A 27543-nucleotide genomic window follows, 5' to 3' on the forward strand; every position below is an offset into this window, starting at 1 on the left:
CAACACTATTGCTAAATATAAGTACTTAACATATCTTTTAAGATATTACATTGATTTTATATTTAGTTTGGTAATTCTTGTCTTATCATAATGATCAGGCCACTGTCTCAGCTGAATCGGTATGTACTCCACTCTGCTACGGACAGCGATGCAGACTTGGCCTCGGGCGACAGCGTTAGTCTGACTTGCTCTATCAGTGAGGACAGCCTAGCTTCCACTGTCACACCAAAGCACCAGAGCCATCCGGGTCACGGCAGTGTTAAACGGGTCAATGGCCATGCTCTACTGGGCAACGTTAACATGGATGAAGAGGATGAGCTGGTAACCGTTGCCATGGCCGATTCATCTAATGACGACATCACCCTGTTAAACTCCAGGGATGCAGACCGACAGAGTGCTACCCCTGGTGCTAAAACATGCATTTGGGGAAGACAGGAGGACGCATCCTCAGAATCCCGAAACGCCAGTTTCTTCCTGGAACCTTTGATGCCTGCAGTCCTCAGGCCAGCCAAAGAGAAGTCCGTAAGCCTGAATAAGGAAGAAGAGTCAGGAGAAGGGAGGCATCGAGGGCCAGCACGAAGAGTGGCTGGAGCAGAAAGTGCTCTTTCATCTTCCAGACGGAGACCTCCGCACACCATTAACCGGACCTTTACCCCCAACACCAGCTCTGAGTTTGAGACCACTATCGAGCACAAATCCAGTGAACTTGTGCCTCTAGCCCCTGGGCAAACGCAAGCTTTCAAACCACTGGCTACAAGTAGAATTGAACAGTCTTCTGCTGAGCGGTCACCTGGGTTTTACCTTCATTCATCTGTGCCTGAGGACAAGAGCCCTGTCCAAGCTTGGGACATCCATCCAGGCTCTGATATAGAGACCGTGGAGACCATTGAGGAGCAGGATGCAGAGCTCACCAAAGAGCTCCATCCAGACAAGAAACAGTTCTATGAGGAGGACGAAGAGTCGGCCAAACTGTGCGAGGATATGAATGTAAAGGAACATGTGGATAAGGATTGTGGGAGCAGGTGCTCTAGCCCTGGCCAGCAGTCCCAAGTAAGCAGTGTGGCTAGTGGCAGTGTACGTATGACCAGTTTTGCAGAGCGAAAGATGCTGAGGTTTGGTAGCAACCAAGACATCCGGTCCAGCACAAGTAGCTCACAGCGCACAACCCCTGATGGCTCAGAGAGTTGCCCCCTTCCTCTGACCTCCTGGAGGATAAAAAGAGACCAGAGTCCCACACCGCAGAACAAGGACAGTACCAACATGCTGGCCTCTGAACTTGTTCAGCTTCACATGCAACTTGAAGAAAAGAGACGTGCAATTGAATCACAAAAGAAGAAGATGGAGGTCTTCACAGCAAGACAAAGGCTTAAGCTTGGAAAAGCAGCCTTCCTGCACATAGTAAAAAAAGGGAAGAGTGACACTCTCCCTCAGCCTACAAAGTCTGAGTACTACTTGAAAGATGGCCAAAAACTCAATCAAGAGAAGTCATCAAAAGATGACACCTGTGTTGATTCGAGAGATGGGCCGAAAGAGGCTGAAGAGCCAGAGAAGGCATCTCTCGAGTGGGCGGGTGGGGGACCTGTGCCCCCTAGTGCCTTAGATATGGATGAAGAGATAGATCTTAACGAATGCAACCGCTCCATTGAGTTGCTGAACGAGGCCATAGGAAACATTCAGCAGAAAATGATGCAACTTTCACTCCAGCAGGAAGTGCTTATGAAGCAGAATCTCCAGTCTCCAACAGGTGCTGCTCAATCACCTAGCAGTGACCAAAGCAATGGATCTGAAGCCAGGATCAGAGCTTCTATACACTTCGTTGAACCAAGTGGCAGCCCTGTGATACGAAAGCCGCCCAAGCTAAGTTCAGCACGGTCCCGTTCGAAACCTTCAGAGCTGTTGCTTAAGGAGCATAGCAAAGGGCAGAAGAGCACTACTCCTACACCTACTGACAGCCCCTCTGTCAGGTTAATTCAAGGAGCAAGACCCCCCAAAACAGAGCCTGAGGACATTGTGCAAAGCTCTTTTAACAAAGACAAAGGGAATCCAAAAGGCACTACATTCCACCTTAATGATGAAGCTAACTTGAGGATGGTCTCTGGGGAACCAAGTTCTGTGGCGCTTGGTGTCACTTTCGAAGAATCTATGTCCAGTGCCTTACAGGACACTGAGGCTACTTTTGATGATGGGCCAGCAAGGGATAATATCTCCTCAGAAGACATTTCTAGAGGAAAAGTCAATCTTATTGAAGTAGACTTGTCTGATTTGGCTTCCAACCCAGATGAAGAAAGCACAGATGTTTTGGATGTCACCACTGATGGAAGTGATGGGGAAAAGAAGTCTGGAATGGGCTTCTTTTTCAAGGTAAAGTCAGTGCAGTGAACAAGACATTAGAAAAATATTTATCTGAAGGAAAATAGGTTGTATTGTTCTGGCAAAGTGTTTATTTTATTTACTGCTTACATTTTATTAGTGAAATCCCCTAACCCAAAGTATTAAATGACATGTAATTTGTCCTACTTCCACTTTCACCTGGACCTGTAAGTAATACACACTGAGCAACACCTTAGCAAAAACAAACAAACAAACAAAAAACTCTTAGAACGCTTAGCAAACATATAACAACACCATGGGGAAACAGCCCAGAAAACCCTAGTGTTTCAGAAAATGTAAAAATCTAAAAAGTTTTTATGTTAAATGTCTGCAGGATGAGCAAAAAGCAGAGGATGAATTGGCTAAAAAGCGAGCTGCATTTCTGCTGAAACAACAGAGGAAGGCAGAGGAGGCACGGCTCCGCAAGCAACAGATAGAGGCTGAAAGTGAGCTGAAAAGAGATGAAGCCAGGTATTGAGATCCCCTGAAGTGCCGTCCTTCAGGAATATAAAAACGGTAAAGAGAAGCTCTGCATTTTTTTATGGAGCTTGTATGTTTAAAGTCTCTCTTCTCTCCCAATTCCAGGAGGAAAGCTGAAGAGGATAGAATCAGAAAAGAGGAGGAGAAGGCTCGGAGAGAGTTGATAAAGCAGGAATATCTTAGAAGGAAACAGCAAGAGATGTGTGAGGAGCAAGAACAGCCTCAACCCAAACCGAAGACCAAGGCCAAAAAACAAAGACCAAAGTCTGTGCTGAAAGAAGAACCTTCAATTCATATGCTTTCCAAGTGCCATGCTGCCAGTAAGTTTTAAATCATGCCTTCTGTTATTGCATTATTGCAAAGTTACATTTCTAAACATTTGATGGCATTTAAACTGAAATAATGAAACTGTCCCTCACCAGATGAGAATCTCATCAGTGCCCAGTCTGGTTCTAGTCTATCACTGGCCTCTGTGGCCACCACTGAACCAGACAGTGTCAATTCAGGAGGGGCGGGATCTCAACGGTAAGTCCTTCCCACTGTCCTACAGGGTGTGTGCCTTTGCGTGCTTGCATTTCATTAATTTGTTTCAGAATCAATTGAATATGTTCAGACTGTGACCTCCAGAGCACATTAATGTTGCTGTTCGTTCTTTCCACAAACAGAGGGGAATCAGTAGAGGCATTTCCAGGCCTCAGTCGCAACTCCAGTCGGACTACAGAGAGAGACTGGGACAACGGCTCCACCGCGTCTTCCGTTACATCAACATCCATGGCAGAATACACCGGTGAGTTTTAACTTTCCATTCTGTTGGATGCAAGTGGTTTAAATTTGTGTTTATGCTCAATAGCTGTGGATTACACGTGTTGGTCTTATGTACTAAATTATTTAAACTTCTTTAGATTCCTCTGCACCAGGACAACATCCTGCGTTAAAAACCGCAGCATGCTGCTGATATCATCTCGACCATGCATTAGCCAGTATGTTTGTCTTTGTGCTTGAGCACATAGATGTTTTGCTTGTGCAGACATTAGTGGATGAGTTTGTCCTTTAAGCCTGAACTCTCTGAAGTGTTTCACTTGTTTGCTCTGCAAAAATGCTTGGGTTCATGTCAGTTATTTGGGTAATGCTCACAATTGCGTAGTTACATTACCATTGATGAATATGATCTTAACATTCAACACAGAGAACCCTTGAAGGATTGTGTAGAAGGAGAATAGACAGATTTGTGGCATTTGTTGGGTGTCAGAATGATGGATGAGGTAGTTTAGCTTTTAATCATGGAGACAGAATCTCCTGTACGCATCAATGAGAGCTGTATATAGGGTTCAGAGAGGGACACCATGTCCTATCCAAGTGACATAACAAATTGACAAGCGATAAACGCAAGTTGCTCCACATAAGTTGAATTATAAACATTTAAGTGTTTTTCTCATGTCGTAAAGCATTTTTTTTTCACTTTCACTGTGGACAGAATAATAAAGAAAAGAAAATTGCTCTAAAAAATCAGTCTGCTGCATATGATCAAATCTTAGTAATGATTGTACTATTGTCTTTGGTCCTCTACAGAAGTCCCAGTGAACCTTTTTTCTTCTCATAATTGAATTTTTTTTATTCAGAAAGGAAAGTGACAGCAAAGCGATTTTAAATCATTAATGATGTTTTGAAATAAATGTATTTTTTAATGGTAACCCTTTACATAACACATTAAGGTCTCATTTGTTAACATTAATTAAAGGTGGGGTATGTGATTCTCTTTTTTGTCCATTTTTTCAAAATAACTTGAAATCCTATTCCTAACCCACTTACAGCCACTGAGTTAGAAGCACTGAAATGAAAATTAAGCAATTTAATCATCTGTGGAACAGGCAGGGCTCGAAAAACTCCAGCCATTCATTTCCAAGACCACCTAGAATCATTGGACAGTAATTCGTCAATCAAATGGCCGTACCACACCCCCCTCCCCCCAGCGTGCGTGACCCCCTTCATGCGCATAATCAAAGCTCGTGACGCATGCGCATCTCGTCTGTAAAGCCGGTTCCATGATTAGTAGTAAATCGTCATTACAATCTCTCGCGCATTTGAGTTTTCGCTCGTGCATGATTGCGCGTCCATGTTCTTCGAATGGGTGGAGTCAGGGCCAGCGTTGGAGGAAAGAAGGTAGGACTATTTGAATTGTGTATTTTCAAAATCTGCCGCTCGTTTTCCAAATCACATACCCCACCTTTAATGTGTTAACTAACTTGAACTAACAATGCTCAATATATTTGTACAGCAATTATTACTTTTGTTAATGTTAGTTAATAATAATGATCATGTTAGTTCACAGTGCATTAACTAATGTGAACAGATGCAACTTTGGATTTTAATAATGTATTAGTAAATGTTGAGATTAATAAATGTTGTAGAAGTTTTATTCATTCTTAGTTCAAGTTAATCTTAGTTAATTTTAACTAATGTAAATAACTAATGTGACCTTATTGAAACATGTTACCTTTTTAAACTTTTTAAAAGTTTCCACAAAAATATTCAGCACAACTGTTTTCAACATTGACGATGATATATTAATATTTTGACATTTTTTTGTGTATTTGTCAATTCAAGTGCAAAAAGACATGGAAGAGTACTCAGTTCAGTATCGCACACTATACAGTATGAGAGGCTAAACCTGTGCGCAGGTTTTGGATTTGTGCACTGCACAGAAAACAGCGCGTGAGTCTTCTTGCGCTTGAATGTTTTAAAGTGCACACAACGGAATCAATAATATTTAAATTTTAAAACAAATATCCGATTCCTAGCCTTAAGTGTCCGATTCCAGTATTGGAATTGATTTTCGATTGCTAACACTAATCTTGGTGACCATGCTTTTCCTTAAGTGTTATGTTGAAGTTTTAATATTTTTTTATATAAATATTTTGTCACTGTAGGACCCAAGCTTTTCAAGGAGCCAAGCTCGAAGTCCAACAAGCCAATAATCCACAACGCCATCTCTCATTGCTGCTTAGCAGGGAAAGTAAATGAACCACAGAAGAACTCCATTCTTGAGGTGTGTGACCAGTTTGGAGGTTCATGGCAATTATGGCATAATATTGTGATGTTGCCAATAAATTTTGATAATGAACTATAGTAATTTAATTGCCTCCTTTTTGACCTGTAGGAGCTGGAGAAGTGTGACTCCAACCACTTGATGATTCTCTTCCGGGACAGTGGTTGCCAGTTCAGAGCCCTTTACTCCTACTTCCCCGACACAGAGGAGATCCACAAGCTCACCGGCACAGGGCCCAAGAGCATCACTAAGAAAATGATCGACAAACTCTACAAGTACAGCTCGGACCGCAAGCAGTTCACTGTGATCCCCGCCAAGACCGTGTCCGTTAGTGTTGATGCGCTGACTATCCATAACCACTTGTGGCAAGCCAAAAGACCCGCAGGACCAAAAAAGAGTGGAAAGTGAAGTCAGATGGCAGTCGTAAGATCTGCACTTTTACTTCGAGGCCAGTAATCACTTTTCTGCTTCCGTCAGAGTTTAGATGGAAGAGGCTCGCTGGACAAACAAACAGGCATATGAGTCAACATGCACTTCATTTGAATGTGTTTTGGGTTGAAGTAGTCCTTTACCCCCAATCCTGTGGTCTTTTTACCTGATTAATTTTTTTGCTACTTGAAGTATTTATTAGTTTGGCACTGAATAGCGAAACGCTTCCCCCATGATTGTTTTCGTTTGATTTGTTTCCCTCTTTTTTGCAAGGGATATGAGTATTCCTTTTACCATCTTCAAAACATGTCTGCTGCCTCTGAGGATTGCCAGAACTCGAATTCATGTAAAAAAAAAAAAAAAAAAAGCTGACTTGCCTATCAAACAAACTTTTTTTGCCTCCGAAACATGCTGCTCCTTTGTTGTCGCTGGGACAATCCCTGGTCTGCGTACTTTTGGCCTTCATGCGTTGTGGTACTACGTCTGTTTATTCCGTGCTTTAAAAAAGCAGCTCAGCTGTAGCCCTTTTTTTTTAAACTCGATGGTCCTTTAGATAGGGAATCAAACAGATCTTGATACGTGTCAGACGCAGTTCTCTTCTCTTCTGTTCTACTCTGTAGCGGCCTCTCCACTGGACAGTCTCTACTATGGTGCACTTATGATCATGTTTTAGTGCTTTTATTATCATGCAATGTAACCATGTTGATGTTGGCACTGGAGCTTTTTCTCATGCGAAGAGCAGCATGCTCTGTTATGAAGAGTGTCGCTGTAAACGATTTGAATGACAGTATTTAATATATTCATAATCGGTTACTTCCCTTGCAGTCGCTGTCTACTTATTTACCAAGGTTGAAAACATTCCAGAGCGAAAAGTGTCAACACTGCCGACATCCTTGTGTCTAGACATTCTCGAACACACACAGAAGCCTTGTGTTTGGTGTCAAGATCAACTGAGTGTTGCACATGCACTTTATTATTTTTTTTGCTCATGAAGGTGTATAGCTGGGGTAGAATTTCAAAGGGCTTACTAAACCATTTTTTTGCTCCTAAAGCTATTTGTTGAAAAGAGAAGGTACTCGCTGAGAAACACTAACACCGAAAAGAGCACACTGACAGAACCTTAATGACTCTTAAACTACTGTATCCAAATAATAGGTTAGACTTCTCTAAACGTCGCTGCATTTTGTTTCATTTTTAATTGCAGTTTTGTATATTATATGTGTTTTTATATCTTAACTAAAAGATTGTATTGATGTTGATCACCTGTTTGTTTGTTTTTTGTTTTTTAAACACTACTACTCATTCTTGGTCATTTTGCTTCATTTGTCATACTATTATTTATTTTAAATAAGACTTTGAGAATTAATAAATATTTCAAGTCAATACATTCATTCTCATTTTTTTCCTTTTAATTGTTGACATTCTCATCTTTCTTCCACTTTATTTTTTAACACCTTTCTTTATACAGTAATTGCGCTTTGCCTCATACAGTAATGAATATTAGTATCAAGTGTTAAACATTGTACAAGATTTACTCTTACATGGTTTTTTTGGCAGTTGATAATCTTTTATATCAATAGCTTTATTGTCATTGGGTGATTGCAAGAAAAGATGGTAGTTTAATTACTGGGGGTCCCGTGATGGGCGTCTAAACTTCTGCGAACTGGAACACCGCAGGCCGTGCTTCATCGACAAGAACTGTATCCTTGACAGTCCACTGATGACACATTTGTATCGTGGCAACTGGCAGTTTATCCACAGCGGGGGACTCGGGTCAGGCATTCGGTGGACTGATGGTCATTAGACGGGAACTCTGAAGACGTTGTTATTTGCTGTTTTTCAGTATGCACGGTGAGTATTATTGCACTTCGATTTAATGTTGGCTTCAAAATCAACCAAATTGTGATATAAACAGATGTTTCTTTTCTTCTGCCCAGCTCTCTTTATTTTTGTGGTGTTCCAGTGCATACATGAAGCATGGTGTCAGTCCTGTATACTAATAGATGCAGACTATGTTTGCAAGGAGGTTCCAAAAGGTAGGAAATTCTGAAGTCACTTGATATTCATAAAAAGAATGTGTGGTTTTTGATGGTCCCCTTCAGACATTCTGTTGACTAGAAGTAATCTTACATCTACATGTCAGCTAACTCTCACTAGAGTATTAGTTGATGGTTAGGGGTAGTAGAATAAGTTGACATGTTACTTATAGTCAGTTGAATGTCTGTTGGGGGATTTTCCCAATAATGTGCTGGCAGATGTTAAGCAGACACTCGAATAATACTCTAATGAGAGTCATCTTACATGTAGGTGCGACGTTACTTACACTCAACAGAATGTCTAAAGGGGAAATGTCTATTTCAGAATGTCAAAATATAGTGTTACCAATTGTGCTTGTTATCTGCCAGAGAATACATGTCAAGTAGGTCAGATAAGTGTCAACTCACTATTTTCAAAGTTTTAAATAAATATTATTGGAGGACATTTTTTCTTTTCTTTTTTTCTTACAAGAAAATACTATTTTAGTCTTTATACTTCAAAATTTCATGTTTAATTCAATGTTACTTGATATTTATTACTTGGTATTTATTTTATACCAATGATAAGCTCCTGAAAGGAAACCAAAGTGATCCACAGAAGTGATCCACATGCACTATATTCCGAGTCTTCTGAAGCCATAAAGTTTTACGACTGAAAGTGGTTATTCACTGGAAATCCTGCTTGAGCTCTGGTCACCATTGACTTTCATTATTTGGAAAAGTTTAGTCTGGATATTCTTCTCAACATATCCTTTCCACTCTCCACAGAAGAGTCATAAAGGTTTTAAAGTAAATTATTTTTTAGATGAGTTTTTAACACATTTCTATTTCTTTTTTCTTTCTAGGTTATCCTGCTGGCTTGACCTCTGTGATTATCTTTGTGAATGGTCTAGGAGAAATCAACTTGTCCATGTTTAACAGCACAAATCTGTCTTCTGTGAACAGTCTGACTATGGCACACCAAGGTGTCACAGCAATAGCGCCGCAAACCTTTAATAAGTTTCAGAACCTCAAAACTCTTAATTTGGACGGAAATCTTTTTTCGCAAGTCTCATCAGACTGGTTTAGCCATCATGCACTTGAGACACTCAGACTATCAAATAATAAAATAATTACACTGGATCACAATTCTCTTGAAGGGCTGTCAAACCTGCTCATGTTGGATTTGTCTCAGAACCAGATTCACACTATAACCCAGAATAGTTTTCTCAGTCTTAGTAAACTGAGGCATTTAAACCTGTCTTTCAATCAATTGACATATTTGAGTCCGGATTTGCTTCTTCCACTTAACGGCACAAAGATCCGTTTGGATGGAAATCCCTGGGACTGCTCCTGCTCAGTGAAGGACTTTGCCAAATACCTGAGAGGTATACATTAATTTACATCTCATACTTAATCTAATGCAGCAGAAATATCCAATATTAGCCTGGGAAACCCAGACGAACTTCCGGCAAATTTAGATTTGCTCTGCAAGTTAGTCTGGCGAAGAGCCCATTCAAGCTCATTTCCAATCTTTCCAAATCGAGGCACCAATCACAAACGTTGAGGCGGGCTTTACAAGATGACGATCGATCTGATGGGTTTTAAGGTCTATGCAATTGCTTATAGAGGCATTTGAGCGATGTCCGTTGGTGACGCCCCTTTGGAAATGAGCTGGGAATGAACCTTCCCCAGACCTTAACTCAGTTACGACTGAGAAGGGTCTGGTTTTAACATGCATCACCTCATCCCCATTATTTATTTATTTTGGTTCAAAAGAACAGTTTTGAATTGAAATGTTTTACAATATTCGTGTTTTTACTGTATATTTGATCAAATAAATTACTTATTTTTCATAAAATAAATGCTTTGGTGAGCATGATGGACATTTCGAAAACCATAATCTTACAGCCTGAATAGTGTACATGAGGCTTATGATATATCATTTTCATTTTTGGGTGAAATTTTGGGTGAAATCCACCTTTTGGGATTTTAAATGACTTTCAAACATGTATGCAGGTCTGCAGAATGCCTCGCTGCTGGAGAATGAGATGTTGGTGTGTTGTAACAACCCTGCTGCGCTGAAAGGTATGCCAGTATGGCAGGTACCAGAGTGTGTAACCCCCACAACCATGGGCCCTAACACTACGAGTTGTATTAATGCAAGCCTTACCACTGGAAGTCCTGCCATTGTAATTACAACCAAACCTCTCACAATTGGACACTCAACTTTAATCATTTTAATTGGTATGTAGATTTATTGCCTTACCTCAGCCCCTAGTTGGGTAACTTTCATGTGTTGGGGTTACAGTATGTTATGTTGTGAATGACTAACCTTTTATTATTAACCAGTGGTACTGTGTGCCCTGGTACTTGTCATTTGTGTCCTCTCAGTGCTGTACCACAGGAAACGAGAAAGGAAACATCTACAGGCTGTAAAACCTTCTTCAGAGAGATCAGAGATTATACAGGCCAGTGAAACAACTGCAAAGAGCAACGGCGAGGAGAACAGAAAAGTGAAATCTGAAATTGCTGATAAAACGCAAATTGCCACAAGAGAGGTCTTACTAAGGACAAACCAGATGCTGGTTGGAGATGAGAAGATATCACAGATTTACCATATTTATTCATCAAGGACATATGAAACTACAGAACCCATTAAACGCGTGAGCTCCGCCGGGCCGGTCCTCTGCAGGACAGAGATGTTTGCTAAACCGATTGAAGCAGAAGTGGCCACTGAGGAAGTTGAGGTGATGAATGATGAGTATTTCAATGGATGGATGACCTCAGAAAAAGAAAAAGACAATCTGAACATTGCAGAGGTGGAAAAGTTGGAAGACGGAAAAAACATTGCAAACGAGGAGAGTGATGGAGTCACTGAGTTCAGTAACACCACAGACACTCTGGAATCACACATGGAAAGCCTTCGAGATGAAAATGAAGATACTGATAAGAGTGTTAAAGCTGGAACAAGTGTAGACGAAGATGTTCCTCAGAATGGTGTGGAGATTGACGTGTTGGAAGACCTGAATGAGTTGACCATTGGAACAGGAAGCAGCCGAGATATTCTCCAGGTTAATCATGTGACATGCCAGTCTGAGGAGACTGCTGAGAAACTGCCTTACCTCACGATTGGTGCTGATCCAGAAAAGCAGACTTCTGTGGTCGATCAGCACACTGCTAAAGTTACATCTGGACCTTCGAGACCCATTCGGCGGGTACTTACCTGGCCTCCGACCGCGGTCCAGTGGAAGAAGCAGTGGGCTCAAAATCAACAAGTCCTCAACGTGTTCCCCAAACTAATATTTGTATCCGGTTGCAGGCATGAAATCAGATCATTTCATCCCGGAATGTCTCCTGCAACCCTCCAAACCGCCCCACATTTCAATGCACTGGAGTTTCTGCCAGAAATCACAGCCCCAATGGAAGATGTCAGAGTCGCTATTGATGAGGACACTTACAGGGAAAGTCTTGAGTCATCCACTCAAAAAGTCCAGCATTTCACTGCACAAGAACACTTCACTAATGCTAATAAATCACTGAGGGAAGATGGCAGAATTTTTACAAATGAAGAAACGTGGAGGTCAGATCTTGAGTCGACCATCTTCTCCGACTTATCTTTTAAAAACTCGCCTATCGAAGAAAGTGAGGTGTGCTCTGAATTGTTCAGCATTTTTAATCCATCATTTGGTGGCAGCAAGTCAAAGTCTGCTGTCGGAGAGGAGATAAACAACAAGGATTACAAGGAGGAAATGCAGAGCGTGAAGAAAAGGACACACCGAGATCACCAGAGTGAGCAGGTTGCATCCGAATTCCAGAAGCAGTCCAGAAGAGTTGAGAAAGCGGCACCAAGAGCTCTTAGAGACCAGCGGCGGGGTCAGGCGTATGATGACTCTGAGTCAACAGCGCCCCCTTCAGGAGGTTCTCCAAAAGATGACAGCCTGTTGCTGGGGAATGAGTACACCTTTATAGACCTGCTACATGAGGTGGTGGAAAATCATGGGCGCTGGACTCGAGACCGATGGAGACAAACACAAAAAAACAAACTCAAGCTCAAACAGAGTCGTTAGGCGCTGGAAAGATATACAGTATAAAACCATGATTGATTTCACAAATTTTTTCCCCAAACTGATCTGGTGTCTGTGCCGCATTTGGAAAAATAAGTATTATTTTAAGATCTTTTTTTAAAATATAAATGTAGTCTTCAGCTCTGTAGGCGAAACCGGCAAAACAAAAATACTGTAAAATATGCTAAATATGACACTCTGTTGGATATGGTATGTAAAAAAATATCAACTGCAACAGTATTTTTTTTATAACAGACTAGTACACACATTTGGAATTTTTACTGCATCATTAAATGTAAAGTAAAATGTATAGAATCAGTATAAACCTGATTTAACACATCAATAGAGTTATTGGTTGGAAAAACTCTCACGTCTCTGGCTGCATGCAGCATTTATTGATTCATTCTTACATGTTAGTACAGACTTAATTTAAGAACTAGTACAAAATTTAGAAGTTTATGTATTGTTCAGTACAATCCAAAAACAGGAGCCAGCAAATGTAAACATGGGTCTCTGACACATTTGGCAAGATTAGGACATGCATGGTCCATGTTTTCTATAACTACTGAAAAGTAAAACAGAATTTTTTTCAAATTACAACAGCTGTGATCAGCTGGTCAAGATATATTTAAATCGTAGGGAACTAGTAAAAATAGAAGAAATCTGCAAGCTGTTATTTTGAACATGCACATTATGCATATCCTTTCCAAATGATGGCTGGAAATTCAGGGAACAAATATTTTTCAGTGACCGGTGGACAGAATGTAGGTGACATCTTAACACAAGCAGTAAAACATGAACAGTCTGATTTACTGTACAGTATTCCGAGTAACATGTCTTGGGATGGTAAAATCGGACCCTTAGTAACACCCTTATAAACTACTGACAGGTCTTGGAGCTATGCTATTAGCAATAAATAAACTGATATGCTAGAATAGATCAATGGAAGCAAAATAAGGCAGAAAAGATCATACACAATTCTGAAATATTTTAAACACAATAGCTACAATGATTTCCCTGTTTCGTCACTTTCATTGCCATCTCACATTTCCTTATGGAGACAGACGGGTAAGAGTTATATGAGAGGTATTCAAACTTCGAGCAAAGTGGGCATTCACATCTTCTGTATAATGAAAGATTAATATGTCTGTCTGTTGAAAGATTAAAAACAAAAGCAGCTTTTAATGATAGATAGAAATTTCAGCTCCAAATATTCTAGAAATGGCAATGGAATACAGAAGCACGTCCTGATACAGAGGGCAAATAATTTTTTTTTTTAAATATATCAATATAATCCAAAAAATACAATATAAATAACTTTTTCGAGTCATTATTTCATCTTTTTAAATCACTCATAAATTGGTTTCATTAATGTAAAATGTAATGTGAAATGCACATTTTAAAAAATGTATTTTAAATGTAGTTTAAAGGGTTACTATGTACTGCTCTGTCAACAGAGCTTTGTGCAATAAAATCGGCAACGCCAAAATTTTAGGGGTTAATTCAGTTTGATTGGGAGACTTTTTCCAAGTCATTTCAATTTAATTTAATCTGTTTGCTAGATTTAAATCAGAATAAGATCTTTTTTTGTCTTAAATGAGCAGTAGCAATGTACATTTTGCAAGCCCCCCCCCCCCAAAATAAATAAATAAATAAATAAATTAAATAAATAATACTAAGTTATTCAAATTACCTTTTTTAAATACAGATGCTGTTGTAAAAAGAAAACAAAAACACTTGTTAGCTTTGAGAATTGTCACTGAAAACTAATGTCTTCAATTGCATCTACTATTGTCTTTTGTATAACCCAAAAATAAATTCAGTTTGACATCAAACCTTTTTCAACACTGATTGTGTGTATAGTACTGTATACCATTTGGCATCTCTTCAAATACACCTAATTAAGATCAATGCAATATGTATGATGCACCTGCAGCACAGTTGGCTTGTACAGTACAGTTGCGAATCTTCATGTTTGCTGTTGAAGTGGTTCCATTTTTTGCTGTAAACTTAAAATCATATGGCGATGAACTTTACGTTCTGTTATCGGCCCATGTAAACTGGTACATGATCACTGACAATTAACAGTAAATAATCATGGCGTTTAGGTACATGTAAAAGCTTCAGCTTGGGATTAGCTTTTCAAGCTTCAAATGTAAAACTGTGCTTTGAGGATGAAATCACAACAAAATACTGTGAATACTAAGAGCTCACTGAGCATGTAAAAGAATAAGTGACTAACTTATATATGTACAAATATATGTGTGCTATATATGTTAAAAAAATAGCACTGATGTAAACTAATTCTGTTCAATATCATACTGAAACCCCTCATATGTATTACAGGGCAGTATCCAGTGTCCTGGTCCACTCAGGTCAGCTGACTGATGTAATAGTTGTTTCTTTCTGCTGTCTTTAGCTGCCCTCTTCAGTACTGCTTTACCTACTGTTTCTGATAAATACTGCCCTATAAATCCAAAGTGCTTGGACAGTCCATTTGGTCCAAAGTGATTCGCACTGAGCCATGTCTCAAATACAAAAATGTAATAACCAGCCACACTCAGAGAAGTCTGAAATGTGCCACGAGATTCTACATGTCTGTGTGGTAGAAAAGAGGAATCTGTAAATTGTTTCAATGGAACAGTTAAAGCCGCTTGGCGTGGTTGGGCAGCTTGGGTTATCAGTGTGTTGGCACATGGGTCGTATCTGTGTGGTTGGTTGGTTGTGTCCTGACACTCTTCATGCAGACTGTAGCAGCTCAAGGCGAAGGAGGGAGGGAAGTAAGGTTAAAGAGAACTTCCGGTTCTTACAGATGCGTCTCGTCCCTCGTTTCAGCTCCGTAGTCTTGCCGTAGCTTCGCTCCTGCTGGAGCCCCTGGGAGATTGTCAGGGACGTGTGCCAGCGGATCAGAGCGGATGATATAGCTACGGAAAGGTGGAAATCAAATTGTACGATTAAAAACCAGCCAGATAGACCCAGCACACTGTTTAAAATCAAATGCCGATTCATAATGAAAGTCAGGTCCATCACAAAATGTTGAAAAAAAATGAAATAAAAACCAACGTCAAAGTGTAATTGCAAAAATAATTAGATTTGTATATGTTCTGTAGAAATGGATATATGCTTAGCAATGCAAAACTCACCATCACAGTATCTTAGGAGTTCAGAGTGTTAGCATGTTGCCACATTGATAAGGTTCTGGATGGTTGCTAGGGTTTTATGGGTGGTCTGATCACTTTGAGCTGTAATAGCTCAATAAGCTGGACAATTTAAGGTATTGTTCATGTTTTGTTGGACAAATTATCTGGGACAATATACCAATATAAAAACGTAGTGTTAAGGGTTGGTTTAAACAGGCAGTCCCGCACCAAACTCATGCAAGAAGGTAATGTGATGGGGGAAAAAATGCATAGTGTCTTTTTACACTGTGAAGAAGATGGGACATTTGCACTTAAAGGCTTTTTATACTAACTCCGCCCATCACTGTCTGGTTGAGCCGGACAAAATTACAAAAAGAAACCAATCCGGTAACAAGAACAGTGGCAGAACCAGGAACACCCATTCCAATCAACCAATCAGATTTAATCAAGTTTACAGTTTGTCAAGTTTAGGCTTACAACCAGGGTAGGTGCTTCTACCTCAGTGTTATTCGCTTATAATTTCCTAACTTATGGTTAGTGTTTAGTTAAGGATTAGGAATAGGGTTATGATTACATTTTCAGACAGGAATGTTGTTCTAGGATCAACAAAATTCGTTGACCCAGGAATTGTCTAACTCGGCAAAATCAAGGCATGCTGGAGAGCGAGGATAGTCGATTTAGCTTTTGACGCGACCGACCTGAGTTTGAATACTTTTTTTGTTGATCCCATTCTTCTCCCTATTGCAATCACAAATCCGCTTTAATATCTGACACTTACACAATATCATTGAGCTCTAGAATGGTGTCCGGAGGAGGGTTTATCAGCACATACGACAACGTGTTCTGATTGTCATTCATTTCATCTGCAAGAGAAACAAAAAACAACATCACTGCCGTACTTAACCTGTATCAGTTCTTAATAACCAAAAACATTCATGTGACACAGTTCTGATAAATTATCTTTAACATTTATCTCTATCCCTACTCCCTATTATAAATAATGAAACTTCTCTATACTGTTGAGTTGAGTCAGAATAGCCAACAAAAGTAGGGAAATATATTCAATAAAATGTCAAAAAGGGAGGCAGTTGTTGTGTAACCCCACAGTGTTACGATTTTTTTAGGCTGGGTTTCTGAGGCTTTGTTGTATTTTACCTGCTTGTAAATGACTGAGAAGTGTGAACCTTTGCAGTTCTGGAAATAAGGAGACTCAAGACTGGGACAAAGTGTCTCTGCTTCTCCAAACCCACCTGTTTGAGCCACTTATAGTGCCAGGCCAGGTAAAAGAGAGAGAAGGGCTAACCGTTACTGACAGGGCATGGCTGCATTTACGGAACGCCCATGCAACCGCAAGCGCTCCCCATGCGCGGACACATGCAGACAGGGTCCGCATCCACCCACGAATTCAATATTTCCATCCATCCATCCATATACTGCATCATAATCACAGCTGACCCCATAAACGTTGCTCAGTTGCCATGCTAACACACAGGCCAAAGTCATCAAACCGTGAGACTGACACACACACACACACAGATATAAGCATGCTTAGAAGATCTGTCAGGCCCACCAAGCCAAGGCTCGACCAATCAGAGTGAAGCAAAAAACATTAGTAGTGTGGGATTGGGAGGAGTCAATATTCAAATGCTAATTAAATAAGTATACCAATGCGAAACCCAAGTACTTCTTGCTTCTCCCAGTATCACCCCGTTAAAAAGAATAAAAACAAAAACAATGCTGTAGGTCAGTGCAAGCAGACTTATAAGTATGCACCGAAATACCTTGGACCCTTCCGACAAAGACTGAATGCTTTCTACTCCACTCTGTCCAAACATCCTGGAATCCAAAGCCCTCACTCATCATGTCTTATAGCAATGCTCATATGCCAGTGAGTACCTGCAGTACCCTCTGTCATGTAAGTACCCTCTTCAGTTCGTACCAGAGGAGAAAAAGACAACTACATCACTAATTTAACTATTAAATCAGACTTCTTTATGAACAGACTTTTTCAAAAAAACAGGTCAGCACTGCTGTCAAAAGACATTGTTGTTCAGGAGCATGTTTTTGCAAGCATAATGAGACAATGTTAGGTGAAATACTGCTGCTTTGGGTATAAAAAAGGCATTTTAACACGAAAATTGTGACTAATAGGCATGTGAAAAAAATACAATGTCTGTAAATGCTGTATATTACATCCACACATAGTCTATGCAGGATGAAGTTACAGACTTCATTTATAATTGTATTTAATTCATAATTAAATGCTAAACTTTTTTGCATTTATGTATATGTACGGAATAATGTATGTACAGCCATGATCGCAAAATGATTGTGATCAGGATGGGTGACAAAAAGCTAAAGGCTTTTATTTTGCAATAATGCCTGGCTGACTGAATTTTACAGCTTATTACACAGCTACTTAAAAAAAATATGGATGTGAAACATTAATTTCAGTTGAAACGACTTGAAATGTTTTCATTGTTCATGACCATTTAGAATCAAGTATTCCAGTGTGCTGTGTAATAATCATTATACATAAATGCAAATTTGAATATAAAAATACCATTAATTGGCTTTACAGAGAAGCACAAGAGTCGTTTCTAAATCATACGGGTTTTGTCCAGTGTCATTATAATGTCAATAGCCAGCAGTTTCCTGTAGTCTGTTTTTAATAAGATAAGAGGGAGGCTCATGAGACACAGACTAGCTTACTGATGTCATCCGGAAAAAATTTAAAAACGGGAGGACTGCAGGCAGCAGGCTTCAGACATTCATGTAGCTTTAGTAAGAAACTGTCTGCCAGGAAAATTTAAGAATTTAAGAATCAGGCATTTTAAAAATGTGCATAAATGACTTTTGAATCTAAAAGAAAATTAAACAAAAGGCCCATTGGTGCTTATCCTATTAAATACAGACTGCTGATGCTGTTCCAATTAATGTCACTGGACAAATTGAGCAGTGGAGTTTCCTATTAACATCTTTCTCCAGAACATCAGGTTCCATTCAGCTCATGAATCAAGTGACTTGTTCTACAGGAACAAACCCTATACTACAGGAACAGAGTTGTTGAGTGGATTTACCTTGCAAATATCCTAGATTTACTCGGTTCATCACATCACTTGCTGTTAAATTAGCTACGTCCTCTACAGCGTGAAGGGAAAAGGCCAATGTAGAAAGAGATAAGAAAGAAAAGGTCAAGCAAGCAGCTCAGAAAGCAACACTTTGCAAAGAGAAAGATTAAGAAATATTCATCATGCAAAAAACACATTCTCAAAATATAATTAATATTACTTTATACTATTATGGTTTATATTAGTTAGACTATACAATGTCATTACTAACAGAACACTATGGTTTACATCTCATTTTTAAAGATGAAGTGTGTAATTTCTGTGTAAAATGGGAAAAGAACTAGTATAAACTATAAACTAACTATAAACATTATTATATATATATATATATATATATACTAACTATAAACATTATTATATATATATATAATAATGTTTATAGTTAGTTTATGTGAGGGGTGTACTCACTTTTGTGAGATACTGTATATATATACATACATACATATATATATATATATATATATATATATATATATATGTATGTATATATATACAGTATCTCACAAAAGTGAGTACACCCCTCACATTTCAGCACACATTTTAGTATTACTTCTCAAGGGACAATACTATAGAAATGGTTTATATTTGAATATATATTTGGAAACTTGGATATATTTTATAGTAGTCATTGTGCTGCTTGTATAGCAGTATATATTTACTGTCCCCTAAAAATAACAACATACAGCCATTATTGTCAAAATAGCTGGCAACAAAAGTGAGTACACCCTAAGTGAACGTGTCAAAACTGTGTCCAAAGTGAGCACCATTGTTATCACTGCCTTAATCCTCCCTGGCCATGGAGTTCACCAGTGCTGCACAGGTTGTTGCTTGGATCCTCGTTCACTCCTCCATAATGACATCACGGAGCTGCTGGCTGTTAGACACATGGCGCCTCTCCACCTTCCGCTTGAGGAACGCCCCACAGGTGCTCAATAGGGTTCAAGTTATCTTGGCGGTGTGTTTGGGGTCATTATCATGCCGTTCGGCACAGTTTCTGAAGGGAGGGCATCATGTTCTGCTTCAGAATGTCACAGTACATATTGGAATCCCATGTTTCCCTCAACGAAGTGCAGCTCCCCAGTACCAGCAGAACTCATGCAGCCCCAGACCATGATGCTACCACCATCATGCTCGACTGTAGGCAATTTTCTTGGTACTCCTCACCAGTGCATCGCCACACATTCTGGACACCATCTGAGCCACACAAGTTTATCTTAGACATGGTTCCAGTAATTCATGCTCTTGCATTCAGCAAACTGTTTGCAGGCTTTCTTGTGAGCCAGCTTCAGAAGAGGCTTCCTTCTGGGATGACGGCCATGCAAACCGACTTGTTGCAGTGTTCGGTGTATGGTCTGAGCACTGACAAACTGACCTTGCACTCATGCATCTGTTTTTTGAAGCCATCTTCTGCACCTGACGCACAGCACGAGGACTCAACTTCATTGATTGACCCTTGAGAGGCCTGTTCCAAGTGGAACCCATCTTGGAAAACCTCTGTATGACCCTGGCCTGTACTGTAACTCAGAGGGTGTTACCAATCTTCTTATAGCTTAGGCCATCTTTGTGGAGAGCAACAATTCTAATTCTCAAATCCTTAGGGAGTTCTTTGCCATGAGGTGCCATGTTGAACATCCAGTGGTCAGTATGAGAGAATTGTACTCAAAGCACAAATTTGAACTGATCTAATACAAGATACAATCATTTGTATGGTCCTGTCAAGCAGACAAAAACATGACAATGATGAATAGGACATGTGGCTTTGAATGGTTAAACGACGTACTATTGTTATCTCTTAGGGTGTACTCACTTTTGTTGGCAGCTATTTTGACAATAATGGCTGTATGTTGAGTTATTTTTAGAGGACAGTAACTATATACTGCTATACAAGCAGCACAATGACTACTCTAAAATATATCCAAGTTTCATTTCTATAGTATTGTCCCTTGAGTAGATATACTAAAATGTTTGCTGAAGTGTGAGGGGTGTACTTACTTTTGTGAGATACTGTATATATATATATATATATATATATATATATATATATATAATGTGTGTGTGTGTATCACGATTAATCAATCTGACAGCACTAGTTTTAACATAAAAAAATGACACACTTCGCCTTCAGTTTTCTACAGTATTTCTCAGAGTTGATTAGTGAAAATCAGAGAATGATTTTTTGCAACATGGAGGATGGAATGAGTAGTGTGAAGTTTCTAGAAAGGTGAATATATAGAATAAAAGACCAGGCAGGACACACAAAACAGAAGGTATCGATGGTTAGCTCTGGTCATTCAAATGACCACCTATCCTTCAACAATAAATCATGTTCATCATGACGCTATACAACCCACCTGCTATAATATGGGAATATCTATGATATACAGTGAGGTCCAACAGTTTGAGACTACTGAGAAATATTTATTTTAATAAATTATTAAATAAAAGTACAGATGGTCAGATGTTCTTGCTTTCATTGAAGCTCAAGACATTCTATAGATCATCTCAAAACATGATCAATGTATGATCATTAGTTTTGAAACAAACGTGTGGACTTCATGCAGAAATTCAGATAATCATTAAAAAATTAATTGTGCTCAAAGTGATATGTTCGATTACATAACAGGAATATTTTCACTAGTGGTTTGAGACCATTGGACTCCACTGTAGTAAAATTTGAACATTAAAAATATTCCCTTATTCAATGATTAATAATAAAGGCATTTCACTCCTCTTTCTGTTTGTAGTTTTCCTGTGATCGCTGATAAAGGATGTTACATAAGAATAATGATTGATGGGGACACAAGGGGACACCATTAAATGATTTACAAAGAGAAACACTGTGAAAACAGGTCTCCACCATAGTACATTTATAATGACACAATGTATCAAAAAGACATCAATGCAAGGGGTTCTACACCTTCAATATTTTAGTAGGCACAAATGTAAATACTCACTTCCCCTTGTCATACTCACCGTATCCTACAGTGGGCAGCCCTAAGTGCTTCATGCGGTTCTTAACCAGCTCTGACAGTTCCTGTCTCTCAGAGCGCCGGTACAGGTTCAGGCGCTGTTGATTGATGCGTTCGGCTCGACTGGGTGGTTTAGTGTTTTTCCTGCTCAGCCGTCTCGCCCACTGCATGCTCTTCTTCCGCAGGAGTGGGTGCTCTGATTGGTCGCTCCCTGTGGAGTTTCTGTGGGCGGTTTTCTCTTTCCAGGATTCCCTGCGGTCCCGCGGGTCCTCACAGTCCTCCACAGACACCTGAGACTGGTCAGCATGGCAACAGGTTGTCAATAGGTTAGCAATGTAAAAAGTGGTGGGCTGACGGTTTCATTGTCTGAGGGCTGAAGTCATTATGTTGTACATTTTGGTATCAGTTTATTAGCAGTTGAACAACTTTACTCTGTCAAAGTGCACTAAGTAATGACATATATTTTAGCTGTCTCTAATTCAACATTTTTTCTATTGTCAAATCAGCTTAGATAATTAATGTGGTTCAGATAATATAATATTTTGAGTTTCTGTTGATTTAACCAATTTCCTGGTATTAACAAATTTTTTTTTTACTTCAACGAATTCAAAATTGTAAGGCAACCAGGTAACTTATTTTTTTAAGTTAAACCAACAATATATTTTTTTACAGTGTGATATGAGCCTTGTCTACATTTAAGGTACAGTCCTGTTAAAAATGTTGATGTTAGTAAAATATATATTTTTTATTAATACTTGTATACAGCAGGACGCATTAAATTGATCAGTGTTAACCGTAATAACATTTACATTGTTACAAAATATTTCTATTTCAAATAAATGCTGTTCTTTCTATTCGCTAGAACTTTCTACTCCTTAAAACATCCAGAAAAAAAGTATCCTGGTTTCCACCAAAAATATTAAGCAGCACAATTGATAATACTAATGGTGCTGCTTAATAAATTATGAATTAAATAATATGTGAAAGTTAATTCACTTCAAGTTATATTGCAATACTGATATTTTTTTTTTAATCAAATTGCAGCTTTGGTGAGGATAAGAGACTACATAAAACATAAACAAATCTTAATGACCCCAAACTTGTAGTGAAATCTGTCAATCTGATGTTTTAGAATAAAAATAGCTTTACCTAAAAAAAAGTACACATTTTCCAGATAATAATAATATTTTGTATTAATAATATTTTTAATTAATTGATTTGACTTCAGTGCCGTTATAATGAAGAAAACAATAATTTAATTATGGAAACAACATTATAATGTTGCGTTTTTTAGTTAAGAAAACGAATTAATGCACCTTTAAATAACTACTCAATGCACCTTTTTTAAAATTATATAGATAACCAGTAACATATAAAGAGTAAATGACACAGGACAGACAATGAACCATTGAAACTGCATAATTCCATTAACATATTAACATATGAGAATGTGGTTGAGAAATGGGGTGAAGTCTGCATTCTTACCTCTTTACAAACCTCCTTATACTTGAAAAAGCAATAGTTGTGAATGATCAAAATGAGAAATGATTAGCACAAGTATTTCACAAGCTTCAAGTCACAACACAGTTAATAAGGCAGCCAGCAAAGCCATGATTTAGCTTAAAATAAAGCTGTAAATCTTCAACACTGCACAAGATCAAGTAAAGGCAAAGTGACAGATCGTATCTGCTGTGCAAGCGTCTGGAGCTGCATGAACGGTGTAAAGCGTATTTATCCGTGTCTGAATGCTCTGATCTCTTCATCTTAATCTCATCTTACCTCTGAGGAAGAGAACATGTGAGATTCAGTGCGGTATATCCCAATGGGGATTTCTGCACTAGATGAACACAGCTTCTGGAATAGTCTTCCATATGTCCGGATCCATAAGTCCTCTTCCGATACCTTCATCTGTTTCAAAAGTGAAGGTGCAGGTCAAATTTTACTAAACTAAGCTAAAAAATAATAATATAATTTAATATAGTATAAGCTGATTTTGGGCTGAAGCATAACATTTCCGTGGGAGTTTTAATGAGAGTCGCCCATCATGTTACATCCTAATCTGCCTTTAAAACTTGTGATGTTATTTTTACACCGTCTGTTTCAATTCAACACTCCTGTCAGCGCCAACAGATTTGTGGGTGGGCAAGTTCAAATAACCAGCTTTGTGCATTTTAACTCAAACAATGGCTTGCATAATACATCACACACTGATGCTAGACGTACTGGCTTGCTGAGGGTGTGTGGGTGCGTTTTTGTTTGCGGTTACACTTACAGCACACAGGTAGCCAGAGCCCGGGGTCGTGTCTAGACCCAGCAACAGTCTTGCAATGAGAATCATGTAGTCCTTCACAAAAGACTAGAAGATACACAGAAACGACATATAAACACAGAAACAGTCCCCAGAAAGCACACAGATGATCTCCAGACCTCACACAATCAATAAAGACTCGATGCCTGAGGGGAGCAAAACCTACTGCAAATGCCACTCAATATTCTCTGCTTCTGCCTCACAGAAAGGTATCAGCCTTCATGAGTATCAAATGTGTAGAGATACAAACATAAACTGCAATAAACTGATGTACACTCAACGGCTAGAGAATACTCATGATGCACTGTGAGGGTCGTGCTGAATGAATTCCCGCGTCTCGCCAGAAGATGGCGCCCGCAGCTGACTCATCTATCATCCATTTCCCAAACTGCTGTGGGTACATCTTAATACCATAAAGGTGTAAATTCCTTTTTGATTGATTATTCAATTGTTTAATAAGGTTTAAACATGCTTATTTCCATGACAAAGTTCAATATAAATCTTTTCATTACTACTGAGGTGCCAGTTTATTTTCAAATGATTATTAAACAGCAACAAACTGAAAAGGCAGCAGCCCTTGCAGCGCATTCAGTGTCCAAATTCACTCACGCCTTCAAGTGATCTAGATTAGTGGAGTAATGAAGGGAATAGTGAATGAGGGTACGGGGAGCAATTTCGAACACTGACTTATGACCGACCGCTCATCAAGTTATGTTTCGTACATAATTGTTTTCTGTGCCTCTATGGTCAAAACATGCATATAGTACCAAATTAATGAATGTATATACTTTTCTATGATTGCAAAGCTATTAAAATAATCATAATTGATATACAGAGTCAGGTGCTCAATACTAATACCTTTACATTTTACTTCATATATTTTAATGTGGGAGGGGCAATAAAACATTCAGCTGAACTTGAGTTTATTAACTATATATATATATATATATATATATATATATATATATATATATATATATATATACACACACACACACTAACTAGAGTTCAAAAGTTTGGGGTTGGTAGAATGGGTTAGAAAGATGAGTCTTATGAACACCATGATTGCATTTATTTGAGCAAAAATACAGTAATAAACAGTAATATTGTGAAATATTTAAAATAACTATTTTAAACTATTTTCAAATGTAATTTTTACTGGAAAACTACAAACAGAGTGTCACATGATCCTTCAGATATCATTCTGATATGCTGATTTGGTGTTGAAGAAACATTTATTCTTATATCAATGTTGAAAACAGATGTGCTGCTTAACATTTTTGAGGAAACTGTGACCGATTTTTTTCAAGATTATTTGATGAACAGAAAGTTCAAAAGAACAGAATTTATTTGAAATAGAAATCTTTTATAACTTTATAAATGTCTTTACGGTCACCTTTGATCCATTTAATGTGCCCTTGCCGAATAAAAGCATTGATTTCTTCGTACTGACCCCACACTTTTGAATGGTAATGTATTATTAGAATGCCTTTTGTACAGAATTAGCAGAATTTATTACTCACCTGGTAAAGTAGAGTGTCCAGCATACTAATACTGAACACTCTGCCTGCAGCGAATGGGAGGCGGAACATGAATGCCAGATTAGAGCCCTTATCTCTCTCTATCTGGAGAAAGGGGAAAATGATCACAACAAAAGATTGATGGAACTTTCCATCGCTCATGATCTCAGATTTTGAGACCATCTGGAAATCTGTGACACAGTATTATATTAGTTTCAGTATTTTTATTGCCTTTTGAAGCATGCATGATTAATAATCACTTGACAGATTCCTTATGGAACATGTCATAATAAATTCATAGAAAATCAAGCAAAGTTATTTTGTATCATATAAAAGTTTAAAATGATATTATGTTAATGTTAGGCCTGGTTAGAGTAGTTCAATTGTCTACTGGCAAGGAAGAAAATGATAAATTCTTAGTCCAAAAGTCTGAGATCACATTGGCAATATGGGACTCAAAATGTAATTTAAATCTGAAAATAAAAATAATTCATATTATTTCTGCACTACTTCTAGATCATATGAGGTTTTACACAAACTCATGGAGCTCATGCAGCTTGAATTTAATCATCCTGAAATTCATATTAATTTTGCAATTCAACTTTTCACTCAAATTATAATTGATATTATAATTTGGAATAATTAAAAAGAATAAATCAAAAGCACGTCTCAGATGTTTGGACCCCAATGAAAGTCAAATGGCGTGGCTGTTAAGATATGAGACCTTTTCAAGTTTGGAGAGAGCCAGGGAGTAGCAGTCTTTGGCACGAAACTGCATGAATCTCATATTAGAAGGATGGGTTAGCTCAGTGATTATGCTGAGACTAGGAAACAACCTAATAGAGGACACAATAACAGTAGAACAAGGACAAAAATGATGTTTTGCGGGGAAAAGTAATTAGTACCCAATGCCATCATGGGGTAAAGACATCAGCTTAAAGGAAAACAAATAACAACCAATTTGCTAAAGTTATTAATGTTCATACCTGAACATGGTCTGCACATTGACTATGGTTTTAGCGTCTGCCATGTAGTCTTCCTCTGCACTCATAGTGCTCTCCTTATCCACTACCACCAGGTTATCAGCGTAGATGATGCCACACTGCAGTAAGTTATCCAAACTACGACAGAAACCAGCACAAACCCACCATTCAGACTGGACTAAAGCCCATTTCAGGATGTGCACGTTTACTGAAATGTTTAAAGACCTACTTGTCTATGGTACCAGCCATGTAGTACACCATAGGGAAACAGCAGATGGCCTCAAGAAAATGATTATCAGGCCTAAAATGGAGGAGAGGAGCAGTTTGACAATGCTAATCCACTCACAGCTGCAGTTTTCAATTTCTCAAAGGTTTGGCACTGGCAAACAACCTTATAAAAATGTATTAACGGAGTAAAAGCTTGTGCAAAATGTATAAGCAGGTAATCGCAAAAAGGATTTTGACACATCTACGAGTTGCCATAGAAACTCTGAGGAAGAATCTACAATGTGATGACAATTGTGTACACAATTTTGCATTACTGAAAGGAACAATGTGTGGAGCATAATGAACATAACACTTCTTAAAGGGTATAGCATTGGAGAGGACAGTAAACTGCAAATTGCAATCATTTCAAAATAATGCTCTTTAGAATGTGATACGTCGATGAAATATGTTTTTTATGCAGATATGCCTGGAAGTATTTTCATGTGGTAAAGTCGGGATTTAGTAATGTTTCTGCCTAACAGTAACATGCGGTGGGAAAAGTGATGAGGCAGCTCGCTCACGGGTTATCCAACAGCAACACAATGGGATTCAGCTCCTTCCGGGGTCGGTAATAGGCACGCAGCGGCACTATGAAGTTGTACAAGCCGTTTCCTGCTGTCTCAGCCGAAACGATAATCAACTTGTTCTTGAAACCATACGCCTTGGCATCTTCAAAACTATTGTGCCGACAACCCTGAATCAAACACAATTAAATAAATGATGGACTCTAAATGATGATAAGAGGGATCAGATTTAAATGCATTGAGGGATTTAAGCAGGCTAAATTAAATGAAAATATAATGGCATTGATAGGTTTA

General features: G+C 38.6%; 3 protein-coding genes across 14 annotated transcripts in view; 2 read left to right on the top strand and 1 right to left on the bottom strand.

The window, feature by feature from the left end:
* The window catches only part of camsap1b (calmodulin regulated spectrin-associated protein 1b), a 26758-nt gene extending 19048 nt beyond the window's left edge, over window positions 1-7710 (top strand). For 5 of the 6 annotated variants that reach the window (XM_077231780.1, XM_077231779.1, XM_077231777.1 and 2 more), the window contains 7 exons: window positions 99-2361; window positions 2705-2841; window positions 2956-3170; window positions 3273-3375; window positions 3516-3637; window positions 5778-5896; window positions 6008-7710. In XM_077231780.1, the coding sequence (XP_077087895.1) occupies window positions 99-2361; window positions 2705-2841; window positions 2956-3170; window positions 3273-3375; window positions 3516-3637; window positions 5778-5896; window positions 6008-6304 (3256 nt within the window). In that variant the 3' untranslated portion in view covers window positions 6305-7710. The remainder of the gene's footprint in view (window positions 1-98; window positions 2362-2704; window positions 2842-2955; window positions 3171-3272; window positions 3376-3515; window positions 3638-5777; window positions 5897-6007) is intronic. The other variant, XM_077231778.1, reaches the window with a different exon arrangement.
* A 459-nt stretch (window positions 7711-8169) lies between these two features.
* Window positions 8170-12966, top strand: LOC143738987 (uncharacterized). Its single transcript, XM_077231040.1, has 5 exons — window positions 8170-8176; window positions 8263-8361; window positions 9207-9728; window positions 10360-10587; window positions 10735-12966. Exons 1-5 carry the CDS (start codon window positions 8170-8172, stop codon window positions 12408-12410), a joined length of 2532 nt encoding a protein of 843 aa, XP_077087155.1. The 3' UTR covers window positions 12411-12966.
* Window positions 12967-14139: 1173 nt separating this feature from the next.
* Window positions 14140-27543, bottom strand: part of kcnt1b (potassium sodium-activated channel subfamily T member 1b) — a 105742-nt gene continuing 92338 nt past the window's right edge. For 5 of the 7 annotated variants that reach the window (XM_077231786.1, XM_077231784.1, XM_077231785.1 and 2 more), the window contains 11 exons: window positions 27247-27419; window positions 26688-26759; window positions 26462-26596; window positions 26200-26311; window positions 25479-25580; window positions 23920-24003; window positions 23427-23555; window positions 21652-21943; window positions 18628-18690; window positions 16326-16410; window positions 14140-15331 (listed from right to left, as the gene is read on the bottom strand). In XM_077231786.1, the coding sequence (XP_077087901.1) occupies window positions 15214-15331; window positions 16326-16410; window positions 18628-18690; window positions 21652-21943; window positions 23427-23555; window positions 23920-24003; window positions 25479-25580; window positions 26200-26311; window positions 26462-26596; window positions 26688-26759; window positions 27247-27419 (1365 nt within the window). In that variant the 3' untranslated portion in view covers window positions 14140-15213. The remainder of the gene's footprint in view (window positions 15332-16325; window positions 16411-18627; window positions 18691-21651; window positions 21944-23426; window positions 23556-23919; window positions 24004-25478; window positions 25581-26199; window positions 26312-26461; window positions 26597-26687; window positions 26760-27246; window positions 27420-27543) is intronic. The other 2 variants (XM_077231789.1, XM_077231788.1) reach the window with 1 other exon arrangement.

This window comes from Siphateles boraxobius, unplaced genomic scaffold (genome assembly GCF_051911475.1).
Source record: "Siphateles boraxobius isolate OS27281-9 unplaced genomic scaffold, OSU_SipBor_1 16, whole genome shotgun sequence".
Classification (NCBI taxonomy): Eukaryota; Metazoa; Chordata; class Actinopteri; order Cypriniformes; family Leuciscidae; genus Siphateles; species Siphateles boraxobius.